Source organism: Lygodium microphyllum, chromosome 7 (genome assembly GCF_053477565.2).
Source record: "Lygodium microphyllum isolate KBCC chromosome 7, Lygodium_microphyllum_v1.1.10, whole genome shotgun sequence".
Taxonomy (NCBI): domain Eukaryota; kingdom Viridiplantae; phylum Streptophyta; class Polypodiopsida; order Schizaeales; family Lygodiaceae; genus Lygodium; species Lygodium microphyllum.
In genome coordinates this window covers 138579403-138594568 of record NC_141141.1, presented here as the reverse complement: position 1 = coordinate 138594568, position 15166 = coordinate 138579403, and the positions used below count along the sequence as shown (strand labels likewise).

The 15166-nt window shown below is 40.6% G+C and overlaps 1 protein-coding gene across 1 annotated transcript in view; it reads left to right on the top strand.

The window, feature by feature from the left end:
* Positions 1–14461, top strand: part of SWP (RNA polymerase II transcription mediator) — a 69332-nt gene extending 54871 nt beyond the window's left edge. Inside the window, exons 4-7 of the mRNA XM_087682036.1 lie at positions 7712–7886; positions 7986–10328; positions 10412–11532; positions 11761–14461. Of these exons, the coding sequence (XP_087538162.1) occupies positions 7712–7886; positions 7986–10328; positions 10412–11532; positions 11761–12709 (4588 nt within the window). The 3' untranslated portion in view covers positions 12710–14461. The remainder of the gene's footprint in view (positions 1–7711; positions 7887–7985; positions 10329–10411; positions 11533–11760) is intronic.
* The last annotated feature ends 705 nt before the right edge of the window (positions 14462–15166 follow it).

Below are 15166 nucleotides of genomic sequence, written 5' to 3'. Positions count from 1 at the left end.
AACAGCCATGAAAAACCTAACCCAAGGGGCACTTTAGTTCTAGATGACTAGGGGTAACAATCGTCGTAAGTGATAGTTAAAAAATACTAGTGAAGCCCAAAACATGGAATAAAGAGTATCGACTGGGAGCTAATGAGATGATCTACATAAAGGATCTTCTGGATGAGGTTAAATGCATGGAGTGTGACTTGCTTGACATTAGGGAGAAGTGGAAGAGATCATGGCTACATTATTTATGGTTCAATTTTTAAAAACTTGTTGATATAAGTGGGAAATACAAGCTCGGCAAGTTTTTCTTTGGCATCTTGAAATATGCAATTCTTTATATTGGGTGGGATTATGTGGATTTGATTGACCTCCTCATGGAAGACATTGGGTCACTTGATTGGGTGAAAAAGAGTTATAGATGCTTGCCGCATTGTAGATTTCATCACAAAGAAAGTAGAGGTCTTTGCTATCTTTTGCGCCTATAGTCCTATAGTGACGTGGAGCTCAAAAAGCCCTCCAAGTTCCGTTTTTCCACCATGTTGTTGCTTCTAGAGCAACTATATGATGTGCAAAGTAAAATTCAACAAGCAATGGTCTCGAAGGAGTTTAAGGCCTAGTTATAGGAGAAGCCACTCTCGAGTGTAGAAGAGGGGAAAGGCATTTGGAGGCTTTCCTTGAAAGATGCATTTTGGCACGATGTGCATGCATTGGTCATAGCAATCACCCCCTTGTATAGGGTGTGACACATGATTGACATGGAGGGAACCACCTCAGAGCTTCTTGTACAGTTTATGAGAGAGGCCATTGAGGAGATAAAGGTATGCAAAGCACTTGATGTCGAGGACTTGAGGTAAGTTTTATACAAGTTGATCAATTACTTTAAGTTTCAAATTGGAAAGGCTAAATGTATTGTTTTTGTTAAAATGTAGTGTTAATATATTGGATGCCACACCAAGGTGCGATGAAATCCTTTCATGGTCTTGCTGCCCTCTAACATCCTATCTATAAATCTTTGGATTAGGAGTTGGCAATCAATAGAGATGCCTACCTTCCCAAGGTAGTGGATAGGACCAGCACACAACATTTCTATAAGAAATCATCAATTATAGCGACTTTTGCTAGTGCTCTATATTGGAAGAGGTTCTCTTTGGTCAAGCCTCTAGTTTGGTGAAAATCTTTTGGATATCAAGTATCCAAGTCCAAAAAGTTAAGCGTAAATTTCTTACACAGGTGAGCTAAACTTTTGAAGTTTGAAAATTTCGTTTTAAACTTGTAAGTTCTCATCTAGAGACTAGAACCTTGAGAGTTTATAATCTTTGAATCTTGATTGCTATGTGAAGTTTGAACTTTGAACATTGAAGTTCACTTGAATTTTTTATCCAATGTAGGATTGCTCAGTTGGTACATGTGAGAAAAATTGGTCACCATATTCTCTCATACATACTAAGATCCAAAATAAGTTGAGTACATGGCAGTTAGAGCGACTAATTTATTGTTGCTCTAACTTATGTATGCCACGGACTATGCATGAGATGCCTATGGCTAGACAGGTAAATGCTAAGTTAAAAATTTAACTATCCAATTTCTTTTAGAGTTAAATTTGAATCTTCGTATGCAAGTTGTAACGGTCAACTTATCATTTTGCTCCAATAGATGAATGTTGATGAGTTGAAGTAGAGTAGGGCCATCGTGAAGAGTGTTAATAGAGAGTGAAATGAGGAGAAGGAGGCCATCTTCAGGGATCTCTACATAGAGCTTAAGGATGTTGATGGTCGAATCTCACGCACCCATTAGGGGCATTGAGTTGTTGTTGGAGTTGCGAGCACTAGGATCACCGTTGCACCAGCCATCATGACCTATGTGAGGTGAGACTTGGGGAGTTTTCCTATTGCATATGTAGTTGTTGTAAAGGATGCTCATGTTAGAGAGCCTGAGTATGATGATGATAGAAACGTTATTAGTGATGGAGACTTTGGTGACATGTCTGAGGCCTCTTCTAGTGAGGGTGGCTCTCCACCTTCTGATATATTTGGGCCTGATGATGAGTCTTCATGAGTGACGAGCCATTTTGTATATTGTCATTTAGAGTCTTTTTATGAGCATTGAGTGATAGGCTATAGCATGTGCCATGGAAAATGCGATTTTATATCGTTTTCTCTTACTCAATCGAACATGTTATGGTTTATCTGACTCTAGTTTCAAGTTTCAACTCTTATATGGCCTTGCAATTGTTGTCTAAACTCAAATTCATAGAAACTTTGTGCTTTTCATGATCTATCTTTAAGTTGTAGTGTTTATACGTATATAGGCTGATTTTATGTGTAATTTTATATTTGTTTTTTAAATGAACGTATGAAACAACGAATTTTATTCTTAAAATTTTGTGTACATACTAAACTACACATTTTCATGTACTGAATGTATTGTACTAAACATATGAAACTACCTTGGTTGGAGGACATCAATTACATTGAGTGGAGTCAAACTTGAGATTTTATTTGGTATCCCCCACATATAAAAGTGATTGGTGTTCAATGGGTCTACGAGAGTAAAGGTCCAAATACTCTACTCATGGTACGTTGGACAAGCATAAGGCTAGGCTTGTTACCAAGGGCTTTGCTCAAAAGGTGGGCTTGGATTCTATAGAGACATTTGCTCTGACCTTTGGAATGTCTATGATCAAGGTCATGGTTATTTTTGGATGCATATGATATTTTAGGTAGACATTTGAAAACATAGAGAATGAGAAGGGGTTTCAAAGGTGCATGCTTTTGGGATAGAAGTTTAGAAAAAAGTGAAAGAGTGCTTAGCCTTCATGCCATGATTGTAGGTTGTAGTTTGCAATTAATTTGTGCTCTTAAGCTAAAACACCTCCCTCCCCCTCTCTCTCTCTCTCTCTCTCTCTCTCTCTCTCTCTCTCTCTTTGTGATTACACTGTTGGCCTAGGCATGGAGCAATTGTACGATTAATTTAATGGAAAATGAATGAGAATGAAAGAATTAATCAATGTAGAACAATACTCAATCATGAATGAGAAGCATTGTATTGATGAGTGAGAGAGAGTACAATGCTCAAGGCGATCACACTAAATAATGTCACACTTATGTGCTAAAGAGACACAAAGTGTCTATTTATAATAAAATGAAACCGCAATTGCTTAACCGTCATAGAAAACCCTAACCCTAGTGTCACTTAGTGCCTAGGACACTGGGGGCAACAATTGCATTTAATGATAGTTAAAATGCCTAGGAAGCTCAGATCATGGATCAAAGGGCATCAATGCGTAGCCCACGAGATGGCTTTCAAATTCCCCTCCATGAAATGGATGGATTGTTTTAGAAAGAATGATAGAATCCTAGAAAATAAAAAGAAATATGTGGTCATGGTTGCACATGTTTATCTTGATGGATATAGCAAGCTATGACAATACAATGAATGATAGATTATTTTTAAAAAGGTATCATGAGTAGAAATAGCTGAATAGCTCGAAACTTTGATGGAGGTATAGCCTTCATAAAAAGATATGTCAAAATGTCTTTTGAATAACTAGCCCAATCACAATCAGCAAATCTATGCATACGTGAAGAAACAACCTTAAAGAAAAGCCTTAAATTCTTGGTGTCCTTGAGGTGAGTAAAGACACTCTTGATTGTTTGCCAATGATTCACAAAAGGGCTGCTAGTTATGATACTTGATTGGTAGCCGAATACTTAATTGGTGATGATAATATCCCCCCCTTAATGGTGACAAATCGGGAAGCCATAGGTGGGCAAAGAACACCAACATAAATGACATCAAGTGGTTGCTGGAAATAATGCTTTAATGCTGCAATTTGGATAGCATTGATCCTAATAATAAATGAATATCAATGTATGGAATAAAAATCAGTAAATCTGAAATATGTGGCATTGAAGGAACATGTGGCATAAAAAGATCACTTGCTAAAGGAGCATGATCAAGAGAAATTTCTGCATGTTGTTGATCATAATTATCAAGACATTAAAGTCCTGATGGGAGAGTGTTGGTCAATACAATAGAAGAAGGTACTCGATCATCATAAACTGCACATCAAGGGCCATCAGAGAGGACATGAAAGCGTGAAGTGGCAATGGTTGAGATGGAAAGATGGTTCTTCTTAATGCTTGGCATATAGAGGTCATTTTGTAACATCATGAAAGTGCCAAAAATAGTATTAACTTGCACAATACCAATGCCTTCAATTGCATAAGAGAGGCATTGTTTGCACACATGACTATGCCCCCCTTCGGTATATGAGAAATGGATGAGAATAATTCTCAATAAGAAGTGATGTGCTTAGAAGCACCATGGTCAAAATACCAAGTAGAAGCAGCATAAGTGATAAGAGAACAAGCATCATGCATAGAAGGATTATAGTGATATTCGATGAAGAAAGTATATTCCTTGTGCTTGGTGAGGTTGGCAGTCTCATTGGTGACAATGAGAATCGACCTTTTCTTTTTCTTCTCAGTATAGCCCCTTTTTCGTTTGTTGGATGTACCTTTGGAGGGATGGAAAGAGAATAGACCAGCATGAGAAGATGTCTTGGATGAATTATTTGATGAAGAAGATGAATGCCGAGCATGGTTATTTGCTGGTTTTTGACTAGCGTGCTTGTGCTTCACTTGATCTCAACCTTTTCCACAATGGCGGGTAGAAAAGGCTTGTTCAATCGCCATGGTTGCGGTAGAGACGGCTTTGTTCTTGCAACAAAAGAGACACAAGTAGGTCAAAAGTGTGGGTAACTTGGCTGCCAATAGGTACCAGCCGCAAGGTGGTAGCAAAACCTTGATATGACTCCGTTAGGCCATTAAGAGTGATGGAAACAAGGTGATTATTTGGAACTTTTTCATCAATATTTAATAATTGTTGAATGAGATATTTGATGCTTGTCAGAAAGGCATCTATGTTAGCTCCTTTCATGCAAACATTTTCGATGGGAAATGAATGAGAATGAAAGAATTAATCAAAGCACAAGGATACTCAATCATGAATGAGAAGCAGTGTATTAATGAGGGAGAGTGTACAATGCTCAAGGTGATCACATTGAATAATGCCACACTAATGTGCTAATGAGGCACAAAGTGGCTATTTATAATAAAATGAAACACTAATGGCTTAACCTTCATAGGAAACCCTAAAATAAACCCTAACCCTAGTGTCACCTAGTGCTTGACAGTAGTGCCTAGGACACTAGGGGCAACAATAGCATTTAATAACAATTTAAATGCCTAGGAGCCTAGATCATGGATGAAAGGGCATCAATGTGTAGCCCATGAGATGGCCTACATATACATTATGAGTCAAGACTTCTCTCTTTCTCTAACTCATATATATTGGTTTCTATCAAGGTTGATTTTGATTGTATTTGCAACAAGCTTTTATAGCCAAATTTCTAATTTCAATGTCTTCATCTTACATTGGTGATGTCACATCTACACTAAATTTGTGTTAGTTTTGAAGAAGAAGAAGAAACTAAAAGTAGAATGAGACCATGTGACCATTGTCAAAATAGTTGGGAAAGGTAGAATATTAATGCAAATGCAAGTATTGTGGGTGCACTTGGGATGGTGACTCACTATGCATGTGTCTTGTCGTGGAAGAAGGGTACTAGTGTAAAGTGATATGGATGTATGTCATAGATTACATCCAAGTGTTGGAGTGCAAGACTCCTTGACAAACATTGATGTATGCATGCGAGATTTGGAGATGCTTCTCATGTTATTAGCAATGTAGATTGCATTGAATGCTACAAGGGCTATTGGCTGTCTAGCTCTCAAAAGCATGTGAGCAAAAACGGCAAAAGCTTGGGAGGTACATGTGTGTAAGGAGGCAAACATTGCTGTTTGCTGCTGCTTATATTCCTTTTTGGAAAGTGAGGAGTCTATGTTACTTGGCATTTTAAAATTTGCAGGCAAAGTTGGGAAAGGTGATGAGCCTCCTTCATATAATGGTTGAGTGTGGACATCAGCTGGAGAGAGAGAGAGAGAGAGAGAGAGAGAGAGAGAGAGAGAGAGAGAGATCATCAGCCAACAGTTAGGCAACAATGGCCAGGAGGCTTTACAGGTGCAGCCAACAACATCCTTGATGTCTACAGCAGCAGACCACAGCATCCAAGCCTTCCCAGGCTGTAGGCCACAACATTTTTGGTTGTCCTATCGAAGGTGATAGCTGTTTTGATCACTTTCTGGCCATGGATCTCAGAAATTTCTCTCTTCTCAGCTTTCTCTCTCATCCTTTGACATTCTCTCAGCAATTCTCAGCATTTTCCAGATCTTGGTGAAGGGCAACAGTGATCTACTACTGTCAAACCCTAACTTATAGTAGGAATTAGGGTCTCTCTCAGCCACCTTGGGAACCATGCTCATTAATTGAAGACCTGGACAGCGGAGTAGCAGCTGTAAGTGAAGAAATTACAGCTGATCCAAAGGGTTTCACCATCTCCATTTGATTTGCCCACATGTAAGAGCCCAAGGATCAATTTGTGCCCAATCTTCAGTCAAATCAAGGGGCAAATTGATTTTTGTTGTTGCTGGTTGTTTGTGATAGCCAATTGTATTGGGCTTTGAAGAGAGAGATCACCATATATCTCCATATATTTCGAATTGGAGCAATACTAGTTAATGAAATACTGCAAGGGGCACTAGTTGTTGGGGCGGATTGGGTGTCGGCTGTCCAAGATTAATTGGTAAAGCGTCAAATCTCAGATTTTTGAATTTGTTGCTTGCTGTGAATTGTGTTAAATCAGGTCATCTACCACCCTATCCAAGAAGGAAGGCTGGTTTCATGTGCTTTCTTCTTTCTGCTGCTGCTGCTGCTGCTGCTACTCTCTCTCTCTCTCTCTCTCTCTCTCTCTCTCTCTCTCTCGCACGCGCACAAATGCGTGTCGCCTCTTTGTGTTGTTTATTCTGCAGTTAATCAATAGCAAGAGCTTTGGTTAGCTGCTGGAAGAGTGCTGCTGCGACAGTAAAAAGCACATTATTATCATTAATGGCATCAACACTTTCTATTCTCTTCGTTCCAACATATTTGTCAAGATTAAGATCTTATTCCGGTAATTAGTGCTATTAAAACAGCTCTTTGATATGCAAAGAGTGTTCTATATTTTGACTTAATTAAAAAAAATAATGCAAATGTACCAACTTGATTCTCTGAAAGGATGTATCAAATTTAAAATCTTAATTTCATAGAGAAGTTAGATTGATGCCAATAGCTAGACTTAGCTATTTACCTGCATTATATATTATAATAGCTAGAGTTAGCTATTGAACTGCATCAGATAGTATAAATTGATATTTTATGTTGAATATGCATCCTTGTTTAAACATACCACTTTTTACAGTATGACCATATGAGAAAGCACTTTCTTAGATGCTAGAGGTTGCTGTTTTTCCAAGTACCCTTTTTTTCAAGTGCCACCAAAAAGATGTGAATACAAAGAGCAGATATCGCTGGATGTTGTCTTAAATAGCACCCAAGTTGAATTTCCATTCAGCACATTTTGCTGGCATGAACAACAGTTTTAATTATATATTTTCATGCTTGCGTGGTATACTTCTGAAATTTTGAGTAGAGTACCTCCCAATAACTCTTGTGCAGTCACTTATATTTTATCTGCACTTCAGGATCCCGTAGCCTCTGAAAGTTTGCTTGAATAGTTTTTCTTCCACATCATTAAATAATTGTTTATCACCCTGACTCTCAGGACTGGGAGATTTCTATTGAGAACTATCAATACGCTGATTGCATCAGCAACTCTCAAGGAAATAGAGGATGATTTGAATGCAGGATTGAAAAACCCCGTTGATGCATTCATTACTTTGCGTAACAAGAGTCTCCTTCATCTATATGCTTCAATTGGAGCCTCAATAAAGCTCAAGGTGATCTTTGGGTGCATTTGTGATTCATGTTTATAATGTGAATGTGTGGTGTGGTTTTTATATTTCCTGGGTATTTATTTCCTCTTTTAATGAATGCAGCCATTCGAGAAGGGAGCACTTGTGTTTAAAGTTCCAGCAGATTCACTGAAGCTGGGACCAGATGCTCTCATTATGGGTTTCCCAAATTGTGGAGAGAGATTCTTTCTGGCCCTTCAGCTGGATAGCAGCTTCATGCCTGTCCTTACGCTGCTGGAAGCTCAACTGCAGTCTTCCAATGGACAAAACTCTGTGCTTGGTGGACTTGTTAAGGTGGTGGCTACCTTGGACATACCTTATCACTCTCTTGCTGCAACTGAGGATGAAGTTAACTTCAGCCTTTTTGATGGGAGCCGAGTGAACTTACATCATAAAGATGCAGTCTCAAATGTCAGCTTGCATGGTATAGAGACCGACAGTGCACCTAATGCTCTTGTTGGCTGCAAAAGGTATGAAACATTATCTGGTTCCAGTGCTGATGGTTGTAAATCAAGTCCAGCTGCCCTTGAGAATTGGCCAAATCCTGATGCAGACAAACCCTTCAGTGGAAAGATAAGTTTTCCTTCAGTTCAGATGTTCAATCAAAGTGTGGAATCAGGACAACATGGCAACCTGGGTTTCTCAAACCAAACCAGCACAAACAAAGCTTTACCTCAAAATAGCCTGGCAGGAAAATCATTTTCTGGAATTCCTGGTACCATCAGCAGTGGATGGTCAGCTGGTGTAAGGCAGCCCAATCTTATGCCTGCAGTAGGAAGTCCAGGGGCAACTGGAAGTCCCTCAAGAAATACTTCTGGTGCAGTTGGCAGCCCCTCAAGAAATCCTTCAACTGTTCTAACAAGTCCCTCAAGGGGTTCTTCTTTTCAAAGAGGAACTCTTGGATCCAGACAAGGAACTGATACTGAAACATTGCTCTCAAAATCACCACTGAATCCAGGAGACAGTGCAAGTTCTCCCATAAATCTGGATGATGATGATCTTTCAAAGCTAATAGACACCATTGCATCAAAGAGCACAGTTGGTACAACTAGTGGTTCTAACAACTTTGAAGATGGGGTTCTACTAACTTCACCATCAAGACAAGCTCGCATGGCAACACCTGTACGAGGGTCACCTTTGTATAGGAGCTCTGTGCCATCTTCAAAACCATCTGCTGCAAAGGGTTCTGTACCTCCAGGAAGCTTGTCACGCAACCCTGTATTGTCTCCAGGTGGGTCTGCACACACACCTTCACCAGCTCGAAGATCTCCTGTGCCAGATTCCTTGGTTTCAAGGACTGAGAATGCAAATAATGTGCTTGAGTCATCAGAAATGACTGAACATACACACCCTTCCCTTGGGTTGTCTTCCCCCACAAAGCCTGTTCCATCACCTATGTCAGTGCATTTGCAGCAAATTATCTCTGTACAGGCCGCTAGTTCAATGGATAAAAGTTCTGAGCGCAAGCGCAAAGGTTCTGACATTATTTTTACTTTACCAGTTCTTCAAGGCCATCCATCAATACAGACATTTAAGAAAAGGAAACTGGAATGCGAAGCGGAGATGCAAGCAGTTGATTCATTAGCTATAACCACATCAGGTAGTGGTGGCTTGTCTAGTGCAATACAACAAACTGTGGGACAAACATATCCTAGCTTGTTATCAGCGGCAAACCAAGGAGAAGCATCGATGTATACTTACACTGCTTTTCTTCTGCAAGCCAGTAGAAGATGCTCTCTCTGTATTAAGTATTCTCGACTACTTAGTCAGATGTTTTCTTGCGGTATCTCTTCTTCTGAAGAAATTGGCTATCGAAGGCCTTCTTCAAATATGTGGTTCCGTCTACCTAAGATAAGAAGAGATTGCAGGTCAAGCAATCATGGTGGATGGGAACTGTTTCGCTTATGTCTTGGTAAACCAGGAAGCACTGCATGGGAGGTAAGAGTAAATGATGATTACTTTAAGGAGTTATATGAGCTTCAGCATCAGAAAGGTCTCTCACATGGAGTTCAAGTTATAGCCTCTGAAGCAGACTCTCACATACAGTGCACACCTTATGGTCTCATACTGATGTACGAGTTGGTAGAAGACAACAGCATTCAAAACATGTTGGCGGACCTTGAACGCTTGTGGAATGCTCGAGTCTTTGCTTTGGGGATCAAGCAGGTTTTAGAAGTCAAAGGAGATGAGAAAGGTGAATTAACCAAATTGCAGAATAAAGGGTACACAAATGGAATTGAAGGAGAAAAAATAACGGAAGTTATGAGGAAAGCTTCTCGCATTGAAGCAGTTGGGATTACAAGTGTATGGTTCAGCTACACAATCTCAGTTGGATCAGTTAATGCTCGCTTTGTAGTTGAGTGGGAAAGAGGGAAAAAAGGTTGTACTGTGCATGTTTCACCTGATCAACTATGGCCCCATACAAAGGTAATATACATCATTATGCTTATCCAAAAACCTGTATGACAGTCTTGCATGTATTCCTCACAATTCTTGTTATCTCAATGCAGCATCTGGAAGATTTCATCAATGCAGGAGAAATCGAATTACTTCTTAGCTGCATACGTGTGACTGCTGGACCATTGCATTCGCTTGCTAGTGCTGTCAGGCCTGCTCGAATGCCGGTGTCAACTACTCCAATTGGACCTGCAGCTAATACTGGCACAACTGGACTTACAAAAGCAGTGGGCCAGGTTCTCTCACCCAGCAATCCTAGTGTCACATCTCCCAGTAACCCTGGAAGGGTTTTGACAGGTGGACTCTCTGGAAGTGGCAATGCCATGGCCATTGGAAGCTCGATGCAAGCTGCACAAACTGGAGCTATAGTCTCTGGACCTGGTAGAGGAACAGGTCTTGTGCCAAGCTCTTTGTTGCCCACGGATGTATCGGTTGTCTTGCGTTCTCCTTACTGGATCCGCATATTTTATCGTAGACAGTTTGCAGTGGACATGCGTTGTTTCTCTGGGGATCATGTGTGGTTGCAGCCAGCTCCACCGCCACAAGGAAGTGGACCAGGGGCTAAAGGGTCCCTTCCTTGCCCACAATTTCGTCCTTTTGTAGTGGAGCAGATTACAGCATGCTATAACAGTCTGGACTCTGCACCAGCACCTTCTGTGGTTGCACTTGTTGGGCAACCTGCCCAAGCAGGTGGTGTCACTGGATCTGCAACAAATCTGGGTCAAGTTTCTGCTGGAACTTCAAGCAGGGTGAGTGTTGGCCCTGCTGGAGTGGCTCGGCCCAGTTTTGGCAGTGGTAACCCACAAGCAGGCTCACTCCTTCGAGTGGCAAATACTGGAAATGTAGTATCTCAACAGTCTTTGGGTCCTTTGAACAATATGACAGCTGGCCGCAGCATGGTTCCTGGGATAAGCATGAGCTTCCATCCCTCACATAGGGAGTTGAATGCAGCTGGCTATGGATTCTCGGACGATGGTGGCTATGGAGGAGTATGGGTTCCGTTGGCTTTCCTCAAGAAGGTACTCAGAGGAACTTTGAGATATCTTGGTGTGGTTTGGCTTTTTGCCCAGTTTCCTGGTATTATAAAGGAAGTGCTAGCTTCTCACCTAAAGGAGACTGAAGGAACCCTTCTCAACCATGACCCAGAGACCCCTGCTTTGCGTTTTTTTATCCGGTGAGGTTTTTGCTTTGTCTTCATCTTATTAGCCTGTCCGCACATGTAGGTGGTGCCAAAATTTAAGCTCTGCAGTCGTGTCAAATTAGTGTTTAAAGGCAGAATGCCAGCACAGGTTTGATTGTGGACTGTCTTTTAGGATTATAGTGGTTTATACTTCAGAGCTGTACGATCTGCCAATTGAAGAAGGTTGTTTTTGCAGTATTAATGTTTGATTATTGCCAACAGGAATTGTGTCTTTGCGGTTAGTGTGCATCGTCAACAGCTTGTACTTCAGGCTATAAATGTAAAACGTTATCAAAATCAACCACAGCAACAACCACAGCAGCAACAACAGCAACAGCAACAATCACAACAAACACATCAGCCACAGGTTCAGCAAATCCAACAGTCGCAATCACAACAATCACAACCATTGCAGCAACCTGGCATAGCTGGATCAGACAATGATCTAAGTCTTGCAGAGATGCAAGAAATTGGCGACTTTTTCGCTAGGCGAGCTGCATTTGAGCCTTATGATGCATCAAGGCTGGCATCTTTTGTCACTATGCTTACCCTTCCAGTTCCTGTACTGCGTGAGTTTATTGTTCTCATAGCTTGGAAAAAAGATTCTGCTAAGACAGGGCAGCATGTACAGGTAAGTGATCCAAGCCAGCCACCACGGCCCAAGTTGGAACTGTGTCTTGAAAACAGATCCGTAGGGGTTGGTCAGGATGCATGTGCACAGGAGGATATGATCTCACAGGGTGGAGGCAGCTCATCACCAAAAAGCAGTGTACACTATGACCGTTCTAGGAGCTTGGTTGAGTTTACATTGACTGTTATCTTTGATCCTTCTCATGTTCCACACATAAATGTGGCAGGGGGAGCTGGTTGGCTTCCTCAATGTGTTGCTGTAAGGCTGAGATACATGTTTGGAGAAGGTAATAGCATCTCTCTCATTGGTATGGAAGGCAGCCATGGTGGTCGGGCTTGTTGGTCTCGCATTGAGGACTGGGAGCGATGCAAGGAAAAAGTTGCCAGAGCTGTAGAAGTTTCTGGGGGCGGGAATGTTACTGATCAAGGACAAGGTCGGCTACAAGCAGTGGCAGAGACTATCCAAACAGCCCTGCAGTCTGCTCTACAACAGCTTCGTCGTGGGACTGTCAACACTCCTCCCATGGCTGGTGCAACTTGACTGGCATCCATCTACTCATTTTCCAGTATGATACATAGGTTGGGACAGTGACAGCTCGCTGGATATTTGCATGCTATCTTTGAAAAGATTCAGGTGGTTCAGCTTTGATATCTCGTGTTTTATGGCTACCTCTATCCGGATAAAGTAAATTTCATGATTTGGAACTCCCTCCTTTTATTTGGAAGCTGCTCTATTGCACCTGTCATCACTGTAATTATGACAACTGGAAACAAAAATGTGAAACCGGTTCTTGTCAAGGGACTTGTGAGGAGGGCAAAGAACACCTTCTATGGGTCATGACATCATGGCTGCTGTACATATGATGAGGCAAAGATACAGGGTCGGAAAGGATGCAGTCAAATAGTGCTCAAATATGAAATAATATACAAATACAAGTCACACATCAGAATTGTATATTAGCCTTTTCTCAAGTCAGCTCGAAGGTGTGATTTTTGATACTTTCCATAGTTATTTTGTGAAACTAATGGTCTATAGACATTTACATTTGAAAGGCCCTCCTTGGAGAAAGGAAGGTTGAGTATATTTGGAATGGACGGGAAAGGAAGGTTGAGTATCTTTGGAATGGATGGGATTTTGCAAGTCATGGCAATCTCAACGTTCACTGTAGGTGCTTGGATTTTATTCAAATTTCTCAAGGTCAACCTGGAAGGAATTACCATGCCTAAATGATTGCTTCTATTGTACACACAAAATAGTCCAACTGTGAATTATGACAATACACAGTTGAAACCTTGGACATGAGCATGTAGCACCAAACAAGTGGAGAAGGTTGGCAACAACAAAGAAGTAGAGGAAGTGCTTTAGGAATATACAAATGTGATGCCTTAGAATACCCAAAGGATTACCCCACAAAAGAGATGTAGGCCATAAAGATCGAGTTGATCCTAGGGTTGCAACAATTAAGGCCCTATATAGAATGAATCACATTGTATTGATGGAATTGAAGAATCAACTACATGAATTGGAAGAGTAAGGCATCATCCAGCCAAGCAAGTCCCCATTTGGAACCTTAGTGTTGTTTGTTAAGAAGAACGATGGAGGACTCAAACTGTGCGTAGGCTATAAGGCACTCAACAAGGTTAGCATGAAAAACAAATACCCCATTTGGTGGATGACTTATCAGATAGACTCCATGGAGCCCAATACTTCAGCTCCATAGATCTTAGTTCAGGCTACCGCCAAATTCACATAGCTGAAGAAGGTATCCCAAAGATGGCCTTCCACACTAGATATGGAAGCTTCAAGTGGCTAGTCCTTTAGACTTAGCAGTGGGTTGGGAGCTTTTTACTCAAGCAAGAGAATATATATTTTTGTCATCATGTACATTGTTCATATGTTAGTCTATAACAAAACCTTAGAAAAGCATGGAGTAGAGTGGAGATTTCTTCTTCTTCTTAATGAGGGGTGAGGTGGCTTTATGTGGAGCATAAAGTTCATGACTTTCAAGTGTGATTTCTTTAAATTCACACCTTCAACTAAGCACGAACATTTGATCATGGGATACATTTTTTCAGCATGAATTTTTGTAGGGTACAAATTATATTGATTGAAGTAGGAATAATAAAGAGCAAGGATTGTATCAAGACCTAAGGGGGACCTAGGATGGAATTATACCCTTCTTGGAGAAGCTCCTAAATGCATAATGCATTTTTTGCTCAACATTGAATATGGCTCATCGTGTTACAACGCTCCATGCACTACACGTGGGTACTTCTACATCTCATCATACTTGAGCTACTTTGACATCATGATGATGCTTGAGGCTATGAGTTTGCTCAAATTTTGCTTGTGTCTTGAGGACACAAGGTCTTTGATATGCACAACTTCTTTATTTTTTCTATAAAGGAAGCTTCACATGTTTCAACATATATGGCTAACATCTTACTTTTGTGCATATATGAACGCATCTAATTGTAGTTTGTTTCTAAACTCCATTTGTATTTATTGGAAAAAAATAAATGCATGCCAAGGAAAAAAAGATGGTGGCTACAAAAGTGAGGGTTAATAAAGAAGGGTGAAGAGAAAAGCAAAAAGGAGAATATTCTTGAGAGTGTGAGTTGCGTTGTTACACGAGCAGTGAAGTATGGAAACACACCTCACAACCCGAAGACAAGACGACAAGGAGTGTTAATAGTAATGCTAGACTTTGTCTAGGTGCTAAACTCGACGGGAAACTCCATCGATATATAGCCATAACCCAATTTTCCAAACAATGATAATATCTCTTGTAGCCTTACAAACTATCCAAGTGTTGAGAAATGATATCCATAAAACAAAGAACGGAAGGTCTTGAGATCAATGTCTTAAAAAACCCATCACAGAGCTACCACTCTAGAAATATTTAACCTCCAAGCAACTGCATCTCTTGCAATGAAACAAAGACAAATACGAGACATCCTGAAGCTCCTTAATAACAAATCACATAACTCAGTTGCA